The 25,595-nt window shown below is 48.6% G+C and overlaps 1 protein-coding gene across 1 annotated transcript in view; it reads left to right on the top strand.

The window, feature by feature from the left end:
* The window catches only part of LOC144144469 (uncharacterized), a 30,164-nt gene extending 4,694 nt beyond the window's left edge, over positions 1 to 25,470 (top strand). The window contains exon 3 of the mRNA XM_077675928.1: positions 18,914 to 25,470. Coding sequence (XP_077532054.1) covers positions 18,914 to 19,220 — 307 coding nt within the window. The 3' untranslated portion in view covers positions 19,221 to 25,470. The remainder of the gene's footprint in view (positions 1 to 18,913) is intronic.
* The last annotated feature ends 125 nt before the right edge of the window (positions 25,471 to 25,595 follow it).

The raw sequence follows: 25,595 nt of genomic DNA, 5'->3' as shown, positions 1-25,595 counted from the left end.
CTATTTGCATTTCTTTAAGTCCCACCATTGTATAAATCGCGCTTCACTTTTAAACTGTCCACCTGTGCCGACAAAGTCGCCTCTGCCGAAAAACACAGCGCTGTGTTTGTGCCACTAAGGTCGACGGCCTGTTTTTGGCTCTGCTTCGTCACGTTTTAATACCTTTCGCACCTACGTAAAGTGGCACCTTTACATCATCATCACCAGCCTTTCTACGCCCAATGCAGGGCAAAGGCCTCTCCCATTAATCTCCAATTATCCCGGTCCTGTGCTAACTGCGACCAATTTATCCCCGCAAACTTCTTGATCTCATCTGCCCATCTAACTTTCTGCCGCCTCCTACCACGCTTGCCTTCTCTAGGGATCCACTCTGTTACCCTTAATGACCAACGGTTATTTGTCCTTTGCATTACGTGCCCTGCCCACGCCCAATTCTTCTTAATTTCGACTAATACATCCTTAACACGCGTTTGTTCCCTGTCCCATTCCGCTCTCTTCTTGTCCCTTAATGTTACACCTATCATCTTCCGTTCCATTGCTCGCTGAGTTGCCATAAATTTATGTTGAACCCTCTTAGTGAGCCTCGAAGTTTCTGCCCCGTAGGTGAGTACCAATAAGATGCAGCTGTCATTCACTTTCTTCTTCAGGGGCAATGGTAGGCTGCCATTCATTATCTGAGAATGCCTGCAGAATGCACTCCACCCCATTCTTATCCTTCTAATTATCTCTGCCTCGAGGTTGGGATCCGGAGTCACAACTTGGCTTAAGTAGATATATTCGCTTACCACTTTCAATGCCTAGCCACCTATCTCAAACCGGTGTGCTGTCCCTAAATTATTGATCATTACTTTAGTTTTCTGCATATTAATTTTCAGGCACACGGTTCTACTCTGTTTGTCCAGTGCGGTAAGCACGCTTTGCAATTCGTCCCCCGAGTTACATAGCAAGGCAACGTCATCAGCAAATCTGAGATTACTGAGGTATTCTCCATTAACCCTTACTCCCACCTGTTCCCAATCAAATGTTCTAAATACTTCTTGTAAACATGCTGTCAATAACATTGGAGAGATTGTGTCTCCTTGTCTGACGTCCTTTCGTATAGGTATTTTACTGCCCTCCTTATGGAGGATGACGGTAGCTGCGGACCCATTGTAAATCCTCTAGTATTCTTACATGCTCGTCTACAGCCTGGTTCCGTAATGCCTGAATGACTGCTGAGGTTTCGACCGAGTCAAATGCTTTCTCATAATCTCTGAAGGCTATATATAGGTGTTCAGTATACTCCGCGCACTTCTCTATCACCTGATTGATCGTGTGAATATGGTTCATTGTTGAATAGCCTTTACGAAACCACGCTTGTTCTTTAGATTGACTGAAATCTAAGGGGGCAGAAAATCTATTAGCGATTACATTGGTAAGTACCATGTAGACGACTGACAGTAAGCTGATCGGCCTGTAATGTTTCAAGTCCTTCATGTCACCTTTCTTATGGTTTAGGATGATGTTCGCGTTCTTCCAAGATTTCGGTGCACTCGCGGTCATTAGGCATTGCGTGTATAGGTTTGCCAGTTTTACTAGTACAATGTGCCCGCTGTACTTCAAGAGGTCTGCTGTTACCTGATCTTCCCCAGAAGCTTTGCCCCCTTTCATTTCTTTAAAAGCCTTCCTTACTTCTTCTGTCGTTACTGGTGGGATGTCTATCTCCTCTGAACAACTTTGTCACTAGGCATTATCCTAGATTTCCCAGCTACTGTACAGATTTCTATAGAACTCCTCGGCTACTATGACTATTTTATCCCTATTTGTGATGACATTGCCTTGCTTGTCTTTAAGTGCATACATCTGATTTTTCCCCACGCCTAGACACCTCTTCACTGCTTTCAGGCTGCCTCCGTTCTTTACAGCACATTCGATCCTCTCCATATTATACTTCCGTACGTCAGCTCTCTTACGCTTATTGATTAACTTTGAAAGCTCCGCTAGTTCTATTCTGTCAGCTGGGGTGGAGATTGTCATGGTTTGCCGTTTCCTAATTAAATCTTTCGTCTCCTGGGAAAGTTTACCATTATCCTGTCTAGCCATCGTGCCCCCGACTTCTACTGCACACTCCGTGATATGCGTGTAAGATTGTCGCTGGCTTCCTGTGTCGAGCTGAATGTCGGTTTTGCGGCGCGATCCTGAATTCTTCAACTTCACGTCTTACTGTTAGCTCATTGATCGGCTTCTTTCGTACTAGCTTGTTACGGTCCCTCCTCAAATAGAGCCTAATTCGAGATCTACCATACGGTGGTCACTACACCGTACCCTTCCGAGCACTTCCACATCCTACACGACGCAAGGGTTATCTCATAATATGAAAGAATAAAAGGGGCACTAAGCAGACGAAGACGAAGTAGAAACACACACCACATACAGGCCTGCCATTCTTTTATTCTTTCCAATAAGCATGAACGAACTAGCTCAACTAGTTTTGTTAAGGCATAATATGAAGTCTATTTCATTTTTATGCTCCCCATTCGGGCTCCTCCACGTCCACTTCCGGCTTTACCGTTTGCAGGTGTTCATGATGCGTAGATTATTCCGTTCTGCGAACTCGACTAGTAGGTCCCCCCTGCTATTTCTACAGCCCAGACCATAGTTCCAACTACCTTGTCTCCAGCCTGATTCTTGCCGACTTTAGCATTTAAGTCTCCCATAACTACGGTATACTGTGTTTTTACTTTAGCCATTGCCGCTTCCACATCTTCATAAAAGCGTTAAACTGGCTGCTCGTCGTGGCTCGATGTAGGCGCGTAGCTCTGTACCACCTTGAGTTTGTACCTTTTATTAAGCCGAATCACAAGACCGGCTGCCCTTTCGTTAATGCTATAGTATTTGTCTATGTTGCCAGCTATGCTTTTATTGACTAGAAATCCTACTCCCAGTTATCTTCTGTTCAGTAGACCACGTCAACATAGGACGTGTCCATTTTTCAGCACCGTAAAGGCTTCACCCGTCCTTCTAACCTCACTAAGCACTATTACATCCCATTTAATGCCCTCTAATTCCTCGAACGATAGGCCTTTTTATTACAACTGTCGCGGAAAATGTTATTGACAAGCCCCTTGGTGCGTTTGGAACTCAAAGACTCGAGGGCTCAAAAGCTCAAGAACCCAAAGACTACACGAGCGGCGAACGAGCAGTCAGCAAAGTGTCGTGCACAGACGGGTGTCGGCGAATCAAATGCCGCGGCGTTTGCCCTGCAGATAGCATTTATCTTTGCGCATCGATCTTTCTGGAGCCATCGAATCAGATCGAGAACACTGGCGATCAGAAAACACTCTATTGACGACAGGGTGAAACAGTCTCCCTATAAAATACGACAGCCTGCGCGGCATACAAAGGAAAGGGAAGAAAACACGCGCTTCGCTTCCAAGCGCGTGTTTTCGGGCGGGCGGGACCAGACGCTGAAAACAACAGACATAAAGCATGGTTCGCGGCTTCAGGGCTGTTCTCATTGCAGAGGCTCAAAAACATCACGATATGGACAGAAAAACTTACCAAAATTTTACGAAAAAAAAGTCAGACACGTAAGACTGCTTATTTTATGTGTTGTGATGCGAAAGCATCGCATTTTATTTTAATCATCTCGATTGTTCACGGTGGACGCTTCACCGTGAAACCATCTCATACCTTCAACCAAGGGGACTAACATGTGAGCCTTCTAAATCAGCACTCCTCATCCTCAGGGAAAGAACGCGAGGACGCCCACCCCCTCGCACTCCGGACCCAGACGTCACAATTTTCGGGCAGCCCGTTCCCAAAGTGCGAACACTTAGAATTCTTGGCGTGCCTTTCCACCACGATGGTTCGGGTTCGGCCCTCTTACCGCAACTTCACAGAACCGTGACGCAACTTACCCACTTCACACGCCGAATACAAGGCCAAAAGCACGGTCTCACCGAAACTGACACATGCCGATTGGTACAAGCCCTTCTACTTAGCCGGATAACATATGCGGCTACCTTTATTGAACTCAAACCTCAAGAGATCAGCAAGCTGGACGTCTTCATACGGAAAACATACAAAACGGCCTCCCCACTTACACTTCCAATGAAAAACTACTCCGGTTGGGGTTACACAACACTCTTTAAGAGCTAATTGAAGCCCAGCGAAATTCACAACTTCATCGCCTCACACTTACTCCTACAGGGAGGAAAGTGCTTCATAACATCGGAAGACCAAGCCCAAACACCAACGACTCACCTCAATGAATCCCGCTCCACATACGCAAGAAACTCAAGGTTGCTACCGTTCCCAAGCATATGCACCCAGCCTTAATCGAGGCCGCCGTGAGGCAAGGGTCCTTCAGCTTACGAAGAAATATGCAGACGACTGTCATACCCGATACACGGATAGCGCTCAGAATCCCAAGATACTTGGCACCACCCTGGTCATGCTCGATTCCAAAGGAGAAATTGCCACTGCAGCAACGTACTTTGACTTATCCACAAGATCGGCAGAAGCTCTAGCTATAGCCACTCACCACAATCAACCCTATCTTACCATCCTCTCGGACTGTCAGGAAGCCTGCCGAATGTACCAAGCTGGGCTGGCACCACCCCAGGCCACCCCAATCCTACAGCGATTGCCTGAAGGCATAGAAGTAGCCATTGTCTGGACTCCTAGGTGGCCACTCGGGTCTTGCTGGGAACGAAGCGGTGCACGCTTCCGCCTGAGAACTCCACTCCCGGGCATTCCCATCCCCAACGCAAGCTACCCTGAGGGGCACGGACAGTGGAGCTACCCACCTGGCACCCCTCGACAACAGCTACAACTCACTCTCGTCGCATTACACCCACACGAGAAGAACAAATCCTCCCCCCACCACACGTTATCTAACTACGAGGCCTATATCTATCGCAGACTACAAACTGACACCTTTTACAACCACACCATCCTCGCACACATATCTCCATCCACATACCCCTACAACTGCCCGCACTGCGACACTCCTCTCACAACCTATCACCTCGTCTACTCCGGCCCACGCAACCCTGACCCCGTCCTCTCCCCTTCCCCTGAGCAGTGGGAGTCTGCGCTGACCAGCTCGGCACCGGAGCGCCAAAAAGCCCTGGTGCAACGAGCTCTGGAATCAGCAAAGGCTCGCGGCCTTCTGGACGTAGGAAGCTGACCACCACCACTCACTCCCGTCCTTTTGCCCAATAAATGTTTACTCCTCCCCCTCCTCGATGGTTCAAGTATGGTCACTTGATGCAATCATAAAGTGGCACCAGTTCATTGCAGTGGACACAAAACCGGTTGTGTTTTCTCATGATCATCGTCCTGATCCCTTGGAGTCGTTTTCCACTCTTTGCTAAAGCAATGATGTGCATTACCAATCGCCCTTGTTCGCCCTACGCCATTTGCGTAACATGCCTTCTTGCTTGATTAACTAGCGTGTACATGTTATTCCTGAAGGCCTCGGCACCTGTTCCTACCACATATATGTCCCTAAATCGAAGTCCACGATGCATGGACTGGCTCCCCTTGTGTCAGCTGCGCCGAGGATCGGTTGTGGTGCATATACAGAGCACGCGTGCTAGACTCGCATTCTGGCCAAATTTTCTCTCCATTAATTCTATCCTCCTTGCATTGTTGGCCATTTTTAGGACAATGTGTCGGTCACGCCGACGCCGGACGCCGGTTTTTCGCATAACGGAGAATTTAAGGTTTTCGCCTTTACAAAAAAAAAAAAAAAAAAAAAAAACTCCAACCCACGCTGTGGAGGTGGTGGAACTGCGAAGCTGTACACGACACCCACAACGATTACCCATGCGGCGTCACTTGAATTCACACACGTGGCATCCGCTCACTGCTACCACCCATCACGCTCTTCGCCTCCCCGTATCACTCCTTTCTTGGTGAATTAAACGGACGTTTGTCCAAAGCAATTAAAATTTACCGCCTTCGCAGTGCTCGCGCGCCCCCTGCCTGAACAGCGCGAGCGGGAGTTCTGTTCTTTTTTTTGCTTGCTTTCATGTCGCACGTGCCGGCACCTTACTGCGCAGTTTGGAACGCGCCGTTTCTGGCGGCCACATTTAGGGTCTGTCTATTCTATTCAGCCTGCACCTCTGGAACCACTTCAAGGCGGTGAAAAATGGCGGAACCAGCCGTGCACTTTTTTCGTCTGCTTCTGCACCTCCTCGGCAGGGAGTGCAGGCAAAGCCGTGAACTCGTCCTGCCCCCGTGGGCACCACCGGTGAATCGAACGGTGCGGTTCAGGTGCCGCGAGCTGCCCCACTGAAACGAACGGCGAAGTACTGCACCGCCTGAACTGGTTCACGTGTGCAGGTGAAACGAATAGACCCTTAGGGTCTTTCGAAGGGTGAGGAGGAGGGGGCGACACCGCGTCTTTGGCGTCATCTCCCTCACTGGTTCCCCCTCCCTCTTGTTTCATGCGTCGTCGCCAAAGAGCGCCCTCCCGGCCCCTCCACGAACACTGAATCCAAACAACCGTCTGTCTCCTTCTACACGTCTGGGCGTAGCTTAGTCGGCAAGACGACGGGCTCTCGCTCCTCTTCTCTACGCGGGCCCAGGTTTGATCCATGGCGTTGTCAGATGTTTATTTGTATAGCCAGGGTGTAGCCAGTAGCCAGTAGTAGCCTGGGATGCGTGTTTGTGTAGCCAGTAGTAGCCTGGGAGTTTTCTGCTGACGCGGACACGAATATCTCCATGGCTGGTTAGAGGTATACTGCTTCGCAGTTAAGATCCTCGGGGCAGTTAAGTTTGCTTACGTGATTTGAAGGCGAAAGCCTGGTTATAATTATTATGAACAACTTATTCTACATCATACTTGCGTCTCATTCTTCGCTTTCGTTTCATTGTCTTCTGCAGCGCGAGTTACTTCCACCGGCTTCTTTTCTGCTGCACTGTGTCTGCGTCTCTCCCTCCGCTTTCCTTTCTTCGTATTACGGCACGAATTACGTCAGCGAACACTGTCACACGCCACATATTCCCCGCAATCTGCGTTCTGCGTGGCTGGCGTGCACCCGTTCTACTCACGTGCCATCATGCTCAGCATGCGGCACGCATGCTTTTCTGCGACCTAACGTTTCCGATTCCTGCTTTTTAAATTTTGTGAAGCGGGCACGCCCTCAAAGCTCCCGGTTCCTGGCCGATCCCCCTAGCACGCATGTGCCACGAAGAAAGGAACAGCAACAACTTTTGCTCTGCGCTGGCACCATGTCGAAGTCGCACAGTTGGTCGCTACTATATATATGCAGACCCGTCTTCAAATCCCATCGCATCACACATCTCTTTCTTCATTTACACTCTGCAGCGGCGGCCACTTTATTGGCCGGACAACTACAGCAAAAACGAGGACGGCGCTTTTCGGAAGATGGGCACTTAATGAAGCTTTCGTCTGAATAAATAGATTAGTAAAGTTACTGTGCACGGTGTTGCAAAAAGGCGCTTTGGTTCGTCATGGCCGTTTGCCGCGTATACGGTGTATTACTCGGTAACTCGGTCAATCTGTCAATTAAACGCGATATTACACTTTTGGGCGTAGTTCCGAATGCTGCAAGCCAATATGAGGTATTGGGCCGGGTGTGGGGAACTAAGCTCTCAAAGCGGAACGCTAGGCCTGAGCTCCCTAAGTCCGGCGCATAGGGGACAGTTGATGATGCTTCTAATGTAGCAAAAGGTTGCATCCGCTGCTCACAACGCTGGATTTTTCTCCTCGAGGGAACCACAAGGCGTGTGCTGTTAAGAACTTTCGAGAGCCCATGGATGTTGCCAATATTATAAATTACCGATGAAAATTAACTGTCACGCGTGCGCAATGCCGTAATATTTGCGGACGCTAAATTTCACCGAGTGGGCGCTGTGTATGTGCTGCGCTGGCACTTCATTGTTTTCCCGAGCACATTCCGTGCAACCCCATCGCCATCGACCCTCACGCTCATCCTCGTCACATCAAAACTGATTGGATAATTTTCGGTACTTAGGGCAGCGCTGTTATCACTAGTCGCTGCGCCCTGATATGTGGGTTATAATAAATTCTCTTTACCCCCCCCCCCCCCCCCAGCCCCCCTCGGCCATTGCGAAATCTCCAGTTTTTCCTTGCCAAGCCTAAGTTTAAGGGAAAGTACGGCAAGTGAAGTGTGCGAAAAATTGGCCATAACCCAATTAGACAGCCAACAGATAGGAAGGTCACGCGGTGTCCGTTGGCATCAGCTGACTTCGGCGGCACTTCCGGCTGATGTTCGGGATTTTGGCTGTTTACGTGGCTGAAAGTTCTTCCGACGTGTGACCGTCAGGCGAGATTCGGCGTTGTGCGTTCCGCATGGTGTTCGCACTGCGTCCACACTGAAACATTAGAACATGCCTTGTTTCACTGTCGTGTAGCGGCAACGTTCTGGACTGTAAAAAGCAAGATGTTCGGACTCGCACTTCGAATGAACACTCGTTCAAATGATGTGTTGGTGAATTTTCTGATGTGTGCTGGTGCTTTCGTTTTGTGGAGAAAGCGTGGTGCTGCATGTCTTCTAGCCCAGCCATAACGGGCAATGTACCCACTGTTGTGACGTGTCCGGTCGATTCTCATGAGTCATTTGGAACACGAGTTGACAGCTCTAGGAGAAGAAGCCTTCCTTTTGCGTTGGTCTGCGCGTTTTATAGTGGTGAGGAGCAACATATCCTGAGCATTTCTATAGTGCCGTACTGAGTTCGGTATAGTTTATGAACTCTTTCATTGAACGCTGGTGAACTTTGTGTGACTTGATTTGTAGTAGCTTGTTGTCCACGCCAAACATTTTTGTGCAGTGTGTATAATGACCATGTTACATGAAAACTGACTGGATAATTCTCTGTTCTTAGGGAAGCGCTGTTATCACTAGTCGCTGCGCCCTGATATGCGGGTTACAATAAATTCTCTTCACCCCCCCCCCCCTTTTTTTTTTCTGAGGTGGGAAAACTGAAAAAGTGGCCCGCACTTGCTTGCGACTTCCAAGCAGCATGGGTGCACGGTTTCAGTATCCCCTGTTTAAAAACTATGAGTAGTCTCCTCGCAATAAGGAACTTGTTCAACCTAGCGCGTGATGAGGAATACGCGGGGCGAAAGCTCTGTGAGTTCTTCCTTGGCACTGACCGAGCATTGTTTTTCGATGGCGTGCGGGTAGGACCCTCAGCCGAGCAGCCACCCCCTTTTTATAAGCACGTCATAAAGTCGTTCAGAAATTTCAGAACGCAACTCCCTGACATGGACGTCCTCAACACACCACCGACTAAAATTTACGAAACCCTAGTGACGCAGCTCACTGAGGACCGGCTCCGAAAGAGCAGGGCGGTAAGGTGGAAGCAGCTGACGGGCTCATTTTTACCGGCCGACGTCCGAGATTTCAGCTGGCAACGCGGCTGGGGGGTCCTGCCCACGGCAGACCGCATCGCAGCATGGGGTGTGGCACCTTCCAACAGGTGCCCACAGTGCGGGCTGCGTGAAACCCTGCAGCATGCGATGTTCGATTGCCAGGTTGCAAAGACCTACTGGAAATTGTTAGCGCGGATGTTTGGACACAAACTCGACGCACGCACAAAATCGCGCGACGCATTTGTTATGTTTTTACTGTGCGTTCGTGCCCAGATCATCTGGAAAAGGCGCGGCTTTGCGGCGCTCAGTGCGCGGCCGCATAAGTGCATGTTTCTAATGCTACGAAAAATGCGCTCGCGTCTATTCGATCATCTGGAGGCTGAGCTCGCCGCACTGGGGGAAGAGCAGTTCCTTCAGCGGTGGTCCACTCGGTTTATCCGTGTGGTAAACAAGCAAATAGAAGTGTCTATTCTACCCTATTGACTGTTGTATTGATGGTGACGTGTTGTCGTGAACTGTCGAGGATGTGATCTTTCAGAGTAATAGTGGTTCTAGTAGTGTGTGCACTAGTGAACTGTGGAGAACTGTAGAGTGAACGGTGTGTGTAGTGAGTGGTGTGATAGTGTTGTGAAGTGATACGTGCAGTGTCTCGTGAACTGTCGAGGATGTGATCTACAGTGATCTTTCGGTGTAATAGTGGTTCTAGTAGTGTGTGTACTAGTGAACTGTGGAGAACTGTAGAGTGAACTGTGTGTGTAGTGAGTGGTGTGATAGAGTTGTGAAGTGATACATGCAGTGTGTATGGTTTAGGCGACCCGTGTAGTATTTAGCACAGCGGGTCTTTGTGTCGGCTATTAATAAATTTTCTTTCTGGCCCGCCAGTTCAAGTGGTGATGCGGGCCTTCGGTGTTCTGACGGCCAACCGCTGTTAGGCAACGCAGCAGTACACCACCTTTCAGCAGCCAACCGGCTTCGGTTGGTTGCCACTCCTTTAAATACCAAAGTCAGATGAACGCACACGCATTTTATTAGTGCGGAAGCACTATTAAGGCGTACGTCTAAGTGCCCCACACTGCGTACAAAATTCACGTAAGCTTGCACTCACGCGCAAGACTTGAATGGCGGAGCTGTTGTATGTGAGAATTGCCAGACACGTAGTTAAGTGCTAGTAATCGTCGTCATATGCATCACAGAGGTCGTCGTCTTCTTCGCGGGGAGTGGTGGATGCAAAGTCATACTCAGCATTGTGGACTTCCCCCAGCTCTTCGTCATCGACTCAAGGCAGCGGTGGCGGGATCTGCAAGGCACATCGGGAAGGAGTGGCACACTCGTAATCATGTCTCCAATTATCCATAATGTCTTCTAGAGAATGCCGCGGCCGCGGTGACCTCTCCCAAGCAGGGTGTCTTTTAGACTTTAGAATTAGCGCTGGAGTTCTCTTTTTAAAGCAAAGCTTTCTACCTCTACCAGCCAACGGATCTTTTGCGGCGTGCGGGACAATAAACTCCCAACGCGGCGGAGGCGGCGGCTGAGGGTTTCACTCACGGAGCACGCTGTAGATGGCGCGGCGAATTTACCCAGCGTTCCCCGCGCGGAGGTGCCTGCTCGCCGGCGGGCGCGTCGGCGGTACGGCTTTGCCGTCTGCTTTAGGGACGGTTGTTTTGGGCCTGTTATGGCGCAGCTTCGTGTCCATTGCGCGCTTCCTTCCCACGGCTTGATTAACTTGCAGTACCTCCTGGGCAACCCGGACCCGACGTAATTAAGTAGTCATACAGCAAAGATACGTTAACGATTGGTTTGCAGGGCGGGAAAACAAAATGTAGAGACAACATACAGTCATCTGGCTGCTAGAGAAACGCTACCTTTTTGCGCACTGCTTGCCACAAATGGGACTCCCTTGTGCAGAGCACTTTATGGGCTCACCTGGTCGTCGTAGCTCGCTAACGGTCGATGCGACTGCCGGAATCAGGCAGCGCAGCGAGGGGTAAAGGGAATTTATTATAACCCACATATAGGGTTGCCACCTTTTCCAGAAAAAAAAAACCAGCCCGTCGGGGGAAGGGGGGGGGGGGCGTGGTATTTAGAAGGCATAATTTGTGGTGAAAAAAAAAGAATCCATGTTTTATGACATGCAATGTCATACGCATTGTAGCCGTTTTCCTAGAGAGGAATCAACATAACGTTTGTAATGAAAGTTACTGAAATTTTGGTTATTGCTCAGAATGCGCTGCACTGAAAGGTAACCGCACATACTTCGTCCATGAAAAGCTCTTCTTTGCATCTCGCCCGCGCTCGCCCGCATATTTTCTCTGCTCGCGTGTCTTTGCACAGCTTGCCGACACCTATTTATCGTCGTAGTTGCTGAATTAACGCTTATAAATGCCAAAAAAATAAACAATCGTGGCATGATGGCCAAAAAACCGGTCGGGTCGGTCAAAAACCGGGCAGGTGGCAACCCTACCCCCATATCAGGGCGCAGCGACTAGTGATAACAGCGCTGCCCTAAGAAAAGAAAATTATACAATCAGTTTTCATGGTGGTGAAACATTTATTCAAGTGAAAGAGGTTCGCGATTGAAAGCGGGAGAAGCCCTCAGTCCAGGGCCCCTGCGACGGCTACGGTCCTGCCTGTCCGGTCCACCAATTGTCGCATGGTCCTCAGTGTCCGAACTGCACAGCGCGGCCTCCCACTACTCGAGGGTGGGGGTACGAATAATGGGGGCTGCTGGTGTGTTTTGGCAAGCCCACGTGGTGTGGTACAGTGTTGGATGCTCGCTGCAGTGTGGGCATGTTGGTGGATATATTGTGGGGTGTATGATGTGCAGGAAGCTAAGGTGGGGGGTATGTGTTTGTCTGTAGTTGCCGCCAGGCTACAGCCTCCTCTCGGGTGATCTTCTGGTGCGGTGGTGGGCAGGCACATCTTGCAAGGCGGTAGTGTTGCAGAACTGCACGGTACTGCTGCTGGATAGGCTGTGGGTCACGGAGCGACTGGTGCGGTGCCCGGAGGGTGCGTGCTCGGGCTGTGTAACATGGTCATTCTACACACTGCACAAAAATGTTTGGCGTGGGCAACAAGCTACTACAAATCAAGTCACAGAAAGTTCACCAGCGTTCAAAGAAAGAGTTCATGAGCTATACTGAACTCTGTACGGCACTAGAGAAACGCTCAGGATATGTTGCTACTGACCACTATAAAGCGCGTAGACCAACGCAAAAGAAAGGACCCAAGTAGACCCTTCTGTACTGTCGTCAGGGGGTCACTCTGAGGCTTCGAAAATCCTGTGGTTTAAGTCGATCGAACCTCGTGAACCGCTGGCCCTTGTCATACATCTCCCCGTTGTTTAGCACAAAAAAAAACTGCACGTAAATTTCAGGCAAAATGTGTGTATATAACCGGCATCCCGCGAGTTCATTTAGTTCGGAATGCTCGTTGGGTTGGTTTTCACGATAGCGGCCGCGCAAGAAAAACAAAAACAAATGGCGCGTTTGAAATGACGCAGAAAGGCTCCAGCCGCACAAGAACGAAATGGCGCTTTCGAAATGACGCAAAGCAGCTCCAGCATACGGAATTAAAGCAAGCACAAAAAGAACAGAACTCCCGCTGGCGCAGTTTCAGGAAGAAGGTGCGCGAGCACTGCGAAGTCGGGAAATATGAAATGCATTGGGTGGCAGCAGTGAGCGGATAACAGTGCTGCAGCCCATTATGGCGAATCGCTGCTCTGCACTTCAGACAGCTTTCACATTGAGTGGAACGGCTTTAATATTTTTAATTGTTCAATACCAATTCGGTTGTGTTTTAAGAGGTATTGCAAAAGGCGAAAGGAGCAACTGGTTCTGATAAATAGTTTTAATCGGCATAAATGGGAATCACTATGCTGGCATGCCGAATTGTTTCGGTGTCTGCGCTTGTGTCGCGCGATGGTGTAGCCCCGAGCTAGCACATCAGAATGGCTAGGTTCCGCTGTCTCACTCTTCGAAAGACGCTCCTCTCCGTTTTCTTTCTGCCGACGCACAGCCGGGCTACAGCGGCGGCGTCCGCCGCTCTAGCCCGGCCGTGGCCGACGCTGCATGCTGCTGCGCTCGGGACGCCGCCCCCGCGAATTACAGGTAGCGGCTGGCAGAATCTCTGGTTTCACTCTTTGCAGAACCACGTGTGTGAATTCCAGTGACGTCGCATGGGCAATTGTTGTGGGTTAAAGTTTTGCTTTCCAATCACCTTCACAGCGTAGATTGGAGCCAATTTTTTTTTTATGCGCGGTAGCGCTTGACGACAGCGCTGGATTTTTTTTTTTTTTTGCTAAAGCCCCTGCGCGAGCCGAGGGCTCGGTGGTCGCCGCGAGGAACGAGCTCACGAGCGCTTCCCATTTTCTTGGTATTTTTTCCTGCAGCAGCAAACCTGCGGCTTGTACAGCAGCTCCGCTGTTAAAAGCACCTTTGCTGTTGTTTCAGTTGTCCGGTCAAGAAAATGGCCACCGCTGCAATGAGCAAATAAATAAATAACGCACGCGGGATCAGATGGGATTTGAAGCCGGGTCTCCACTGTAGCAGCCCGACACCGGGAGGAGTTTTTATCAGTCTGCCCCTGCCGGTTTCGCGGAACGTTAGCGAATCCTGCTTCCTGAAGTCTCCCGTATTTTGCAGTTGACAACTTGCTTGCCGAAAAGTTGATGCGTAACAAAGGGAGGGAGAAACGCGGGCATGCGATGGCCTGCCGTCACGCTGCGAGGTCTGACGTGGTCAAGAGGTACCCAAAGCCAAGCGTTAAGGTATACGTCCTGACGTCTGCGGCACTAATTAGGTTTTCACCTTAAACACAAAGAAGTGATTCCATTCCTTTTATTTGTTCAACATTGTCCGAGAACGCTGACGTCTATCGCCAAACATTTGTTGTTGAGAACTGCCGTATTTATGATCCTGCCTTTCAAGGAACATGTGTCATGGTTCAAAACTTTTGGGCTTTACGCACCGGAGCAGCACTACTGTAGGACTACGGATCAGACCACGCGCGCGGGAATCTCGACACACGGACGTTTTCGTTTTTAACAGCAGAGTTGTTTAGGCCGACACCAATCCGTCCGGAGTAGACAGAAAACCCCGAGCGTACGGGAGCGCGTGCTTCAGCGGGATTCACACGACGGAGAAACCCTCTCACGGAGGCGGACGGATATGTGACGTCAAAAGCACGTGACCGGATTATCCGGCCTGGCGGCGCATCCACACGTGCGGAGCTACGCGGAGTGACTAGCAGACGACAGCGCCGAGGAACAGGTTCCATTCCCCGCCGAGGGCCACCGCCGTCGAGCGAAAACATGCGGAGGCATTTTCTTTCGCGGAGCCACCGCGGGCTATCCCCACCGAGGGGCGGAGCCTAAAACCGGTCACGTGAGCGGGTCCCGCGGGCCAAAAAGAGAGGGTTTCTCCGTCGTGTGAATCTCGCTTTCGCGGCGACCGCCCGGCGTCGTCCAGGCTTGCGCGCGGGCTTACGCCACGTGAGGAGCTCCGGCCTTTGTCGTTGTCGTCGGGTAGCGACCGGCGCGCTACGGGTCCGCCGCGCCGAAGGCGATGTCGACGAGTGTGTCAAGCCATCCCTTCACAATCCACACGCGGAGACAGCCACCGGACCAGATGACGAAGAAGTGGACCTCTACCGAGACGAGGACGCGCTACAAGAGGATTTGCCCTACGCCGTTGTGTTGTCGGAAGATGACGACAATTGCTACTAAATAAAACACTGTACACACTCTAATGGCCTTTGCTTTACAGCGCCGTCCAAAGCGGCTTTGCACGGCTGGGGTTCGGCTGCTCCCTCTCTCCTGGATCCACTGTCAGTGTGGGGAGGAGCTACGTCGACCCCCAGCTCTGCTGTTTCTCCCGCCTTGCACCCCGAGTGCAAGATGCACCAATTTTCCACCTCAATCAAAAAAGCACTGACCGCCATGGCCGGGATCTAACCCGCGTCCTCGCGCTTAGCAGCGCAACGCCGTATCCACTGAGCCACCAGAGCGGATTTTTGGGCCTCGGAACTAACCTTTTACCTTTACAGCATTCGGAAGCTACCGGCGAATGTTTCAGAAAACAAGGGCGGCAGTGTCAATGGAGATAATGGATCTAACGCATGCAATCGATATTCGTTGCGGACATTCGGTTGGGGAGTATAGCAGACTCCATCACTGGCCTTGGTCGGTGGCACGTACATTTTAAAGACCACAAGATACGGCTTTAATCTGTTTTAGGGGCGAAGCTCCTTAAGTCATGGGTCTGTCCATCCCTTGTGTCTCGTGGTACGTGACCGCCGCATGCTTTCAGAGATGTCGCAAAGTGGGCCGCGTTGCACGCGCAAGAACCGGCTGCAACCGGCAGCGCAAACTCGGCACCGGGAGCGCGAGCTTGTCTGTGTTCGCCAACGGAGGCGCGAGCGCACGTGCACTGCGAGGGGGAGATCACGCAAGAGATCACGCCACGAACGCAGGCAGTCGTTCTCGGAGATCGAACGAGACGCAAGGACCTTTGCTCGTTTCCTCTCGTCTTGTTCGGGCACAAGTTCTTTCTTTACCGTTGTGTCCCATCCTACGTGACAAATTGTGGTGGAGGTGCGGGGTAGTCCTCGATGGCGCGGGGTCTTTCACCAGGTCTGGGCCTGGGAGCATTGACTCCGAAAATAAAAGTTGATTTGTACAATGTACGCACACAGTCTTACGTCTTTTTTAATGATGTAATGGGCGAACTTTCACGGGAGAGTTACGGTTACCGATGATCTCCCCCTCTCGCGCTTCGCCCCACTTATCATCATTCATTCCGTGGATATGGCGTGATTTTTTTATCATGAAGATGGAAAACGGAGGTGCCTGTGTGTCTACAATTTGGTGCAAGGAGAATTCAGGGCACGGGGTGTTTCAAACTAATCTATAGACGTCTATTGCCTAATAACCTAGGTGCAGCTTCGGCGCGTAAAACGCCAGAATTTTGAAGATTTTTCCACCAGGCAGGCGAATTGAAAAAAAGAAGAAATCTTCCCTGTTCGGGAAGTTTCCCTGTTCCGGAAAGCATACATGGGCGCAGTGTATCCTTTAGAAGAGCTTGGAGGACCCCACGTTTTTTTAGCTTCTAAGATCGGTTCAACGTTATCCCCCCGCAGAAACTCTGCAGTTTGCGCTGCGCGACGCCCAGGAAACGCACCTTCTTGTCGTCCAGCTAACTCAGTGCTTTGAGTTCGGCCAACAACCCATAGCATGTCAAGGTACATGCTTAGCTGTCGCCCCAACAGGAAACGAAAGACACCGGAGACTAGTTTTGCATGTCCGAAGGAGAGCTAAAAAAATCACCTTTATTGCGGTCGGGACGAAGCCTTTCTTCTGGCAGAAGCCCAACAACCTATCTCTGTGGGTCGTCGACGCAGTCACTGCCTACAAGATAATCACGTCATCGTAGTTAATCTTGTACGCATCAAGATGGAGAAGGTTAACGAGAGAAAACGAGAGCGTGAAGTGTGAAAGAAATGCGTACCCCATGTTCGAATAAACTAAATAGCGTAAACGAAGGCAGGGCAGGCCTTATAACTTTGAGAGCCAAATCACCCAGCCACATTTTAACAATGAATCGTCAGAAATTTGTATTACCCGCAAGCATAAAAAGGCGCGTCTAAGACGCGCCGACAGAATTTTTGGTGTAAAAACGGGGGAGACATTTTGATTTGCTATAGAATTGTTAAGAACACATACGACAGTAGGTGGTAGATGCATTCGCACACACGCACTCACACACGCCCGCACGCGCATTGCAGCGCTTGAGAAAAGGGATTCCGCTGGATCACACATTGGTGCTCCTCATGAAGGGAGGCGTACCTTCGCCTTCTCCTCCCCCCAAGGAAAGCGGGCTCGTTATATCAGACCCATCATTCTGCGTCAGTGGAAAGCAATTCACCTCCTGGCTATATAGTGAGGAGCCAGTGATCAAGGAGATTACGGTCATGAATGGGGTTGCCGTGACCTACTTATGTGGGAACTGGAAAACATGGGGCCCCTAGCCAGTAATATATACCCATCATATTCTGGGATCGAAAAAAAAAAAACGAACTTGCGCGCCGAAAATGTGGTACCATAATCACGATTTCAGGACAAAACTGACCACCCAACCGGGTTTTACGAAACATTACCGAAGAAAGAAAAAAAAACGGCGGGGAATTAAAAAAATGCCGATTCCTCTGCCACGTTTCTTGTTACCGGAAACGTTGCACCCGCAGACAAAAAAAGTTAACAGCTGTGAAACAAGAAGGCAGGCGTAATTCGCGCTTCAGCCATGCAACGGGCGCAAGATCTGAGAGGCGGCACGAAGCTTGAGGAGGCTACCATTGCTACGTCGAACAGCGAGCAGTGCGCAACCTTTTACTTACTTACCGTACGCCAAGTAACCAATATTTCCATCCACGAAATAAATTTGTCGTTTGCTCGAGATGGCCTGGCGGGAAGAGGGGACTGGGAACATCGGGACCTCGTCGGTCTAGTTGCCTTCTCCTACACTATCTAGTCTCCCTAGTAAGGCGCTCAAGCGGTGGCAAACTACGGTGAACTACTGTTCACAAATTCGATATTTACTGTATTTAATTTAACGCGGCAATGTATGCACCATTTCACCACCGCTACTGAATGTGCGCAAAATCGACAAATGCATCCTGCATACGCGGCACTAAAGTTTATTTTTCTCGAATTGACCGGGGTTATTTTTTTATGTTTCGCGTGGCCGCAATTAAAACCAGCTCGCCTTGCAGCGACCTTCGTTATCCCCTAGTTTGAGTCGGGGAAGCGGGAGAGTTTCTTTCTGCGCCACACATAAACGGGCGCAAGCGGGTACGCCTCAATCTGATTCCGTCGTCCTTGGACCCCTTTTGTTGGCTTCCCCGCGGTAATAGTCGTTATGCGGCGAAGCATGATTGCCGTGATTTAGCTATACGTGAAGTCGGCTGAAACTTAATTGCCCGAACAAAAGTTATTCACTGCAACAAGCTTACACCAAAAGTATGCAGGAAAGGGTTGAGGAGTGGGCGGTGGGAGGAGTGGGGGCTAGCAAAACTGAGAGATAGAGTAGGTTTCCTAGCTTCTCCAGCCGGGAGGCAGGAAAAGGAGGAGGAGGGGCTGGCGCGCGCCAGGTTGGAACGTTGAGTTTGATTTCATTTTGCGCAAATTTTACACTTTCTGAGTGCATGGTTCGTCAGCTCTTCAAAGATGCTGTCTACTATTTGTCGCTACAGGCAGTGGGTTCCCGGTAGGGCTACTGCGGTACCACGCTGCGGTATTGCTGGTATCCCATAGTACTAAGACAGGGATAAAATCACTCTTGTAGAGAATTTCGCGACTTGTGAAGCAGATGTAGCATACCATTTCGACTGAAAACATCCAGTTTCCAGCCCCAAACGGCGAATGAAGCATCGCATGGTTTAAAAATTGTCGTGCTGTATGTCTGGAACAGTGACGAACCATGCTAGAACGTGCGTGTTAAAATACAGAGTGCATAATTTATGCGACAGATACTCGCGCTTCATACACGCACGTGATGTGGGTGCTCGCAGCAAGCGACCCGTGCTGTGCAAGGGTCCAGACCCGCAGAACCGGCGTGGTCCGGACCCCTCGCTGCGCAACGGCCCGGACCCCAAGAACCACAGCGGCATCAAGTGGCGCGCCGACTGCGTGGGCTGGAAAGGCCCAAAGGCGGACGCCGCGCTGCCGCTGGCCAAGCCCAAAAGGCGGCGCCGGAGGGCCGCCAAGCACGTCGCCACCCCGGCAACCGGGGACCGCACGGAGGACGAAGAGTCCGACGGCGGCCGTGCCGACCACCAGCCAGCGGCCAGGCTGCACCGCAAGGAGTCTGAGGTGTGACTCCACCCGACCGCCGACGCACGCTTCGCCCGCGACTGCACGCCGGAGCGCTTGCGTAGAAGATATGCTTGCACCAGGATGAGTGCGCGTTCCGGCCCTGGTCATTTTTTTCCAGGAGGCTTCCAAAGCACGCCCCTGCAAAAAACACTCTTTGCGGCTCTAGACGCGCTTGAAAAGCGCATGCGTCAAAGCTAACAGCTACGCGTTTTTTAACCGCTGAAAGCTAAGCACGGGAAATGACAGCCAGCGCCACGAAATCTCGCCCACTGCCTCGAGGCTGGCGTCACTGGAAAGTATAAATCAGGCCAGCATCGGTTCTGTGCTGCCAGCCGCCATGATTGTACTGTGCATAATGAGCCAAATGTAACGACGCCGGAAACTGTTCCATGTTAAAGGCAACCACTTTCGGTTAGCTTTATGACTGCAACTTACGTTACATGTCGAAATAACCGCTCAGAGAAAGACCAAACAAGGGAAAGGTTTCCCCATGTGAAGCGGTATTTGGGGGAAAACAGCCTCGAAGACGCCAAGAATTTAACAATGACACAAATGTATTTTTAATTACTTCAAGGAGTACCTATGAGGTATGGGATGAGGCAAAAAAATGCAGCAGTAGTGAAACATGGACAAAGTGGTACGTAGCAAACAGAAAAAAAAAAAAGGCTTCCGACCTTTGATTTTCGCAAATGCTCTTATATGCCCGCAGCCAGACACAAAGTCCGGCATCAAGAATTCAGAATAGGTCCTAGTAACTTGGCTTTAGATGCCCATGGCCAAACAATAAACAAAACTTTTCAGGAGGATTCGAGATGGTCAGCACTTGCAAGATCGTTAAGGGGCTCTCACTAGGTAAATTGTTTACGAGAAAACAAAACCTCGATCCATTCACAACAAACCACTCATCATCACAATAAGCATCACTGCTTTGCATGCTTTCATAACAGGCTGGTGTGCATTTTAATTACAGAACCAAGCAACTATCCTATATTCAGGCACCAAGTCCAATGTCCACATTTGTGGATGCAAACTGTTTTTCTCCCTTTCAGCTGCGAAATGCAAGTTGTTGTACAACCACTTATTTTAGTCATCTGCGCCGGGCAGCGTTCAGCCATCCTGGGCATCAAGTAATCATTTCTGCTGAAACAGACATGCCAAAATAGACATTACAAAAGGACTCTGAATGTTTTAGGGCATCCTGGCGACATCGCCATCACACGATTTGAACGCAAAATTTGCCGTCTTGGGATTTACACATCATAAATACGCTTGAACTACAAGACACACTGTAGTGGAGGGATCCGGATTAATCTGGACCACCAGGGGACCTTCAACGTGCGCCAAAATATCAATACACAGGCATTTTTGTTTTTCGTCTCCATCAAAAAAGCGGCTGCCACAGCTGGGATTGAACTTGTGTGTGAGGCCTCAGCAGCCACTTTGGCAGGTGCTGTCTTTATTTTTATGATAATCTCCAAAAATGATTGACTTCCTCCACTGCCACGGTTCACATAAAGTTTTAACGCGTGTCATATCCTTCACTAAAACAGTACTGTTTTACCACACCTAGGCTGAAAAAATGTTGGCAAACTCACAATCAGAAAGAATGTATAGTGCGTATATGTGCGTACAGAGAGCGTTGAATTGGGAAGGTGGGGGGGGCGGGCACGGGATTTACTTGTTATATTTATTCTGCATGTTCACGAAGTTCTTTTGTTAGTGGAACAGGTGAAGACAGCCGGCCGTACCAGGGGAGTCTTGCACTGAAGACCCCAACCACAAATATGCCCACTTCAACTCTGATTGAAGTTTATTTCTCTCTCTTTCTTTTTCATGAAGTTCTGAATAATTGAACTTTCTGAGCAAGGGGACAAATTATTTTTCTTAGCAGGAAAAAATGAAAACACAAGGAACTAAAATGACACTCCTGTGCGTGAAGTTTTGGTGCACAAGCAGTTAGCCTTTAAGACAACAGATGCCTGAAAGGTATCGCCGGGAATGATGCAATATGTGGCATACGGTTTCGGTAGCAGAAACACAGCTTAGCAGGTGCCAAAATAAACAATTTGTAAGTGGAGCTAAATGCATAAATGCACGTAATAGCGGCTATTCCAACAGCTCGGGCAATAGTCCTGCCCAATTACTGTTGGCTGCACGCCACACTCGCACGCAAACACAGTACGTAATAAAATTGTGTTTTCACAGGAACTTAACATATGTCATTGCTGTAGTTTTTCAGTTGTGAGCTAAGGGAGACCTAAACATTATGTACACAGGACAGAAATGTCTGTGTTATGACCAACATAGCATGGATCAGTTGTACTCCGCCAGAGCTTCTGTACATACTGGCTTCTGCATATTACACCCGACTGCAGTACCGTGGCCTACTTTAAGAGACATCATAACGAAATGGGGGCTACGAGATAACAATCACAATTTCCTGTGCGCGGGCAAGCGTGCTTATGCATAAAGCATGGAATCCTTTTAATGAAGCATGTCTTAAAAATTTTGTGTGCACACGCACGTTTACAGCAGAGAAGGCCTATGAGAAAAAAGCTGTTTGAATTTTATGACTCAAAACCATGCCACATCAGTCACAAAACAATTATCTCAGAAGGTTATCGAATACCTAGGCTGGCGAATGCGACATGCCAGGTGCCTCTTTCCTGTTGCACTTGCTGCTTCAAACGGCAAACTTCCTCGTCGCAGTTCATGAGCTCGTCCACTTTCTCACGGGAAAGTCACCCGACGTTTTGTCAGTCTGTCGATGCTCTCTACAAAGCAAACTCGATCACAGGAATAGTCACTGTGTACCTGTCAGCTGGATGCACAATGCATCATATAATGCCTTGCCATCACACAAGCATTGCTCCACTGAGGAGGGTAGCAGACAGTAGGACCATCACAGTGCCGGAGCTTAGCTTTGGCGTCTGGTACATACCAGCGGCAACCAAAAGCGATCTAGCACTTCAGCTACATCTGCAGCGAAGTAGCTGATGCAGCCAATTCCCTTCTACCTACACTAATCAGACAAGAGTACTCTTTCCTTCATACAGACAAGCTGAAACTGCAAGCACCATTACTGGTTACTGCTAGACAACAATGCAACCTGCTCTCTTCTTGTATGGCCTTGAGTGCCATTATACTTATTCACAGGCCGACTTGCTGCTGCGGCGTGACTTACCTTTTCATTCATTTGCCGTCCAACGCCTGCTGCTGTCGCTGACATGTCCTGGTGTTTATCGACATCAGCTTGATGAACTACTTTCGACAAATGGAATGTGAATGAAAATAAAAACAAAACAACAACAAAAAAAAACGGAAGAGCCAAAGCTCACGATTTTGGTCTTTGGAGGTCAAGTAATGACATGGTTTCTACACGTTAACAAAGATCAATGAGCATAATTTGTTGTCATTAATGAGCTCTGCAATTATGGGCCCTTTAGTGAAAATTATTTTAGTAAGTCCACTCTCAACTCCAAATTTTGGTGAACTCTGATGGTTTTTCAAATGCCACAATGACCTTCCAAGTTGCCCATGCATTTTTACTCATTCAAATCTAAAGCTCGTGGGGAAGGACGGACTGGAAACTTAACACCAATCAGCCAAAAGGAAGAACTTTTAAAACTCAATATCCAACTGAAAGCCCTCAGTTAGTAGCAAACTACCTCCTCCAGACGTCAGAAATGAGGGTTGACGTCACAATCATATGCAATGATACATGTACTCCAATTTTAGTAGACTTTTGTTTGCACCCTCATTCCTACATTGTCTCTATTGGTAGCCTCCCCCCTTTCCTCTTTCTGACCACAAGTCAATTATAATAGCCGCCACTTCATTAAGAAACACATCAAATTCAATATTTTTTATTTACTGCAAACAAAGCCGCTATCGTGGCATAATTTAACCTGTTTCCGAAAACCTCCTGAGGTGTCTGTTTTAAAAGATATTGTTCGCTACAAATAATAATGTTTTCACAGTTGCGTTTCAATATAATAATAATAAAAAAAATATTACTGCCATGGTTGGAAAGTGGCAAGCCATTGTAATGTACAACCCGACGTTGATGGGGTTTCACTGTGGCAATGGAATGTTCTTGGATCACAATGGGGCTAATGAGAAGAAGTTATAAGACAAAACCACCTTTACATGACTGGCCGTTTCCCTTAATAGCCGCTTAGAAACGGCACCATTCCCCACCTTGCCGTTTCCTTGCATACAATTGTAATATAGATTTACTGCAGCACCAACAGCTAAAGCGCACTGAAATTCATCGGAAAGTGGCTCCTGTTAGTGTTGCAAAGTTGAAACTGTGGTTAAACAGACATCGTTCATGTCCTGCCCCAAGCGTAAGGCGGTGTTACCTGCAACCTGTGTATGACACATGCACATCAGTGTGTGCTTTTTGTTACTTTTTGTGTCATTTGTTGGCCTTGAATGTTGGATATTGCCGTGGATGTGCAATTGTTCCTGGTTGTTGTCTCACATCTAGGTTTTTGTCAGTGCAGGCTTGAAGGATAAATGTATGCTACCATGTGTGTACTATAATGTTCATATAGCGCTGACAGCCCATTGCTAGTGGCGCACCGCTCGCACTGCAGTTATTGCCATTCCAAAAAAAATGGTTCCACAGCAACAAAACGAAAGTGAGGTGGCCTTAGAGAAGCAAGAAACAGAAGCTACATATTGTTGGCCATCAGGGATCATTTTGCTATGCACTCGACATCCGTTTCTACATCACCAACACACAGCCAACACACTTCCTCAGCTGAAGTCAATTTGCCGCTCTTGCTTATCTCAGAAGTGTTCAAATTCAAAATGCTTTCCTTCATGTACGAAGCACTCCAAGCTTATTCAAAAAGAAAAAAAGACAATGTTTCACGTAGCTATACCATGCACTATTATATTGCTTGAGTCAATTTCTGGTGACAGCACCACTGGCCTCTTCAATCTATTTCTAGGGTTTCCCCTTAAACACCTCCTATCTCACTATATCTTCTGGAATGCTGCGCACAGAATAGCGGACAGAGGGCAACATTTTATCTTGCGAAGCTTTTTGCAGTGGAAGAATTCTCATCTTATGATAGCTTTCAGGGCCTCATGCCTCGCCATAGAACGTGTGAAAGATTGGAAGGCTGTGATGAACAGTCAGGGTTATGGTGTTGCAAGCCACAAGCAACTTTTTAGCCCCTGGCAGTGGACAAAAGGCTTCAAACAACGAGCGGTGTGCAAGCAAGTAGTCAGGACAGTAATGTCTCTATTTTTACGCCAAGCTGCGCATTTCCACTCAGTTCAAGCTTCTCATCATGAGCATCGGATGCTTTTGGAAGCACACATTTGTTGGGCACAGCTATAACAGCATATGGTTGGAATGCTTCGGGTTCGCACATTCTCTCCGCAGAACACAGACAAAACAGTCAAGGCTACTATATAACTCTGCTGTCCTTCAACAAACCAACCAACAACAACAACAACAAGAAAAAAAAACAGAAAAATAAAATAATAAAATCAAGCATGGCATTAGGTTATGTCTTCCCAGATTTTTAAACTTCGAGGCAAAAAATATTTTAAATAGCAAGCTACTGTGAGAGCTTGGGAAAAAAAAGAATGCCTGCTTTGGCTAAGAAAGTGAACATACTGCAGCACCTTTTTTTTTTTTTTAAGTAAATGGAATGCGAGTTGCATGTGACACTATCCTTTCTTAAGTTCCCACAAAATGATATTTTCAACAGCAACACTGTTCAGACTGGCCAAGCATCTTAGTTTGCTTGCGTTTCCGTCCAAGATTTGAAATTCTACAACGACGCAATGCTGTCTGTGCACTCATTTCTAATTAAACGTACAGTCAACCGGCCTAACAGTGGCTCATAGAGACCATGAAATTTAGCCTTGCCAGCATTGGCAACTAGAGGAGTCTTTGTTTTGTAAACGTTTACAATTTATAAGGTGCCTACTTACAGCCCTTTTCACTATGGTAAAACTATTAATGTTGATTGTCCATATTTAAATTAACCTTGTGTTTTGCCAAATAAAGAAAAAGGGGCATTGCACTTTCTTTTCAAAATTTTCAAGGTTTCACACGCTTCAGCTGCACCTGGACTATAAGGTGCACTGTATTGGAGGGCTCCAGATTAATTTAGGCTACCAGGGGATCCTTAATGTACGCTGAAACCTCAACACTAGTTTTGTTCAAGTTCAAGGCTGATGCTAAAGTCAACGCTCTGAAAGCAAATGAAGATAAGAAAAAGAAAAAGGAAGGCATAGCACTTCTTTGCATTGGATTATTTTTGCAAGTCTCTGTCATATCGCTTTGTCATAAAGTACGAACCTGGCATTGCAAAGAGAGGTCACTTCTTTTTTTAAAAACAAAGAAACTCT

This window comes from Haemaphysalis longicornis, unplaced genomic scaffold, assembly GCF_048455015.1.
Source record: "Haemaphysalis longicornis isolate Haplotype H1 unplaced genomic scaffold, Haemaphysalis longicornis Haplotype H1 scaffold_1, whole genome shotgun sequence".
In the NCBI taxonomy this organism is placed as follows: Eukaryota; Metazoa; Arthropoda; class Arachnida; order Ixodida; family Ixodidae; genus Haemaphysalis; species Haemaphysalis longicornis.
This window is presented reverse-complemented; position numbering and strand designations above follow the sequence as displayed.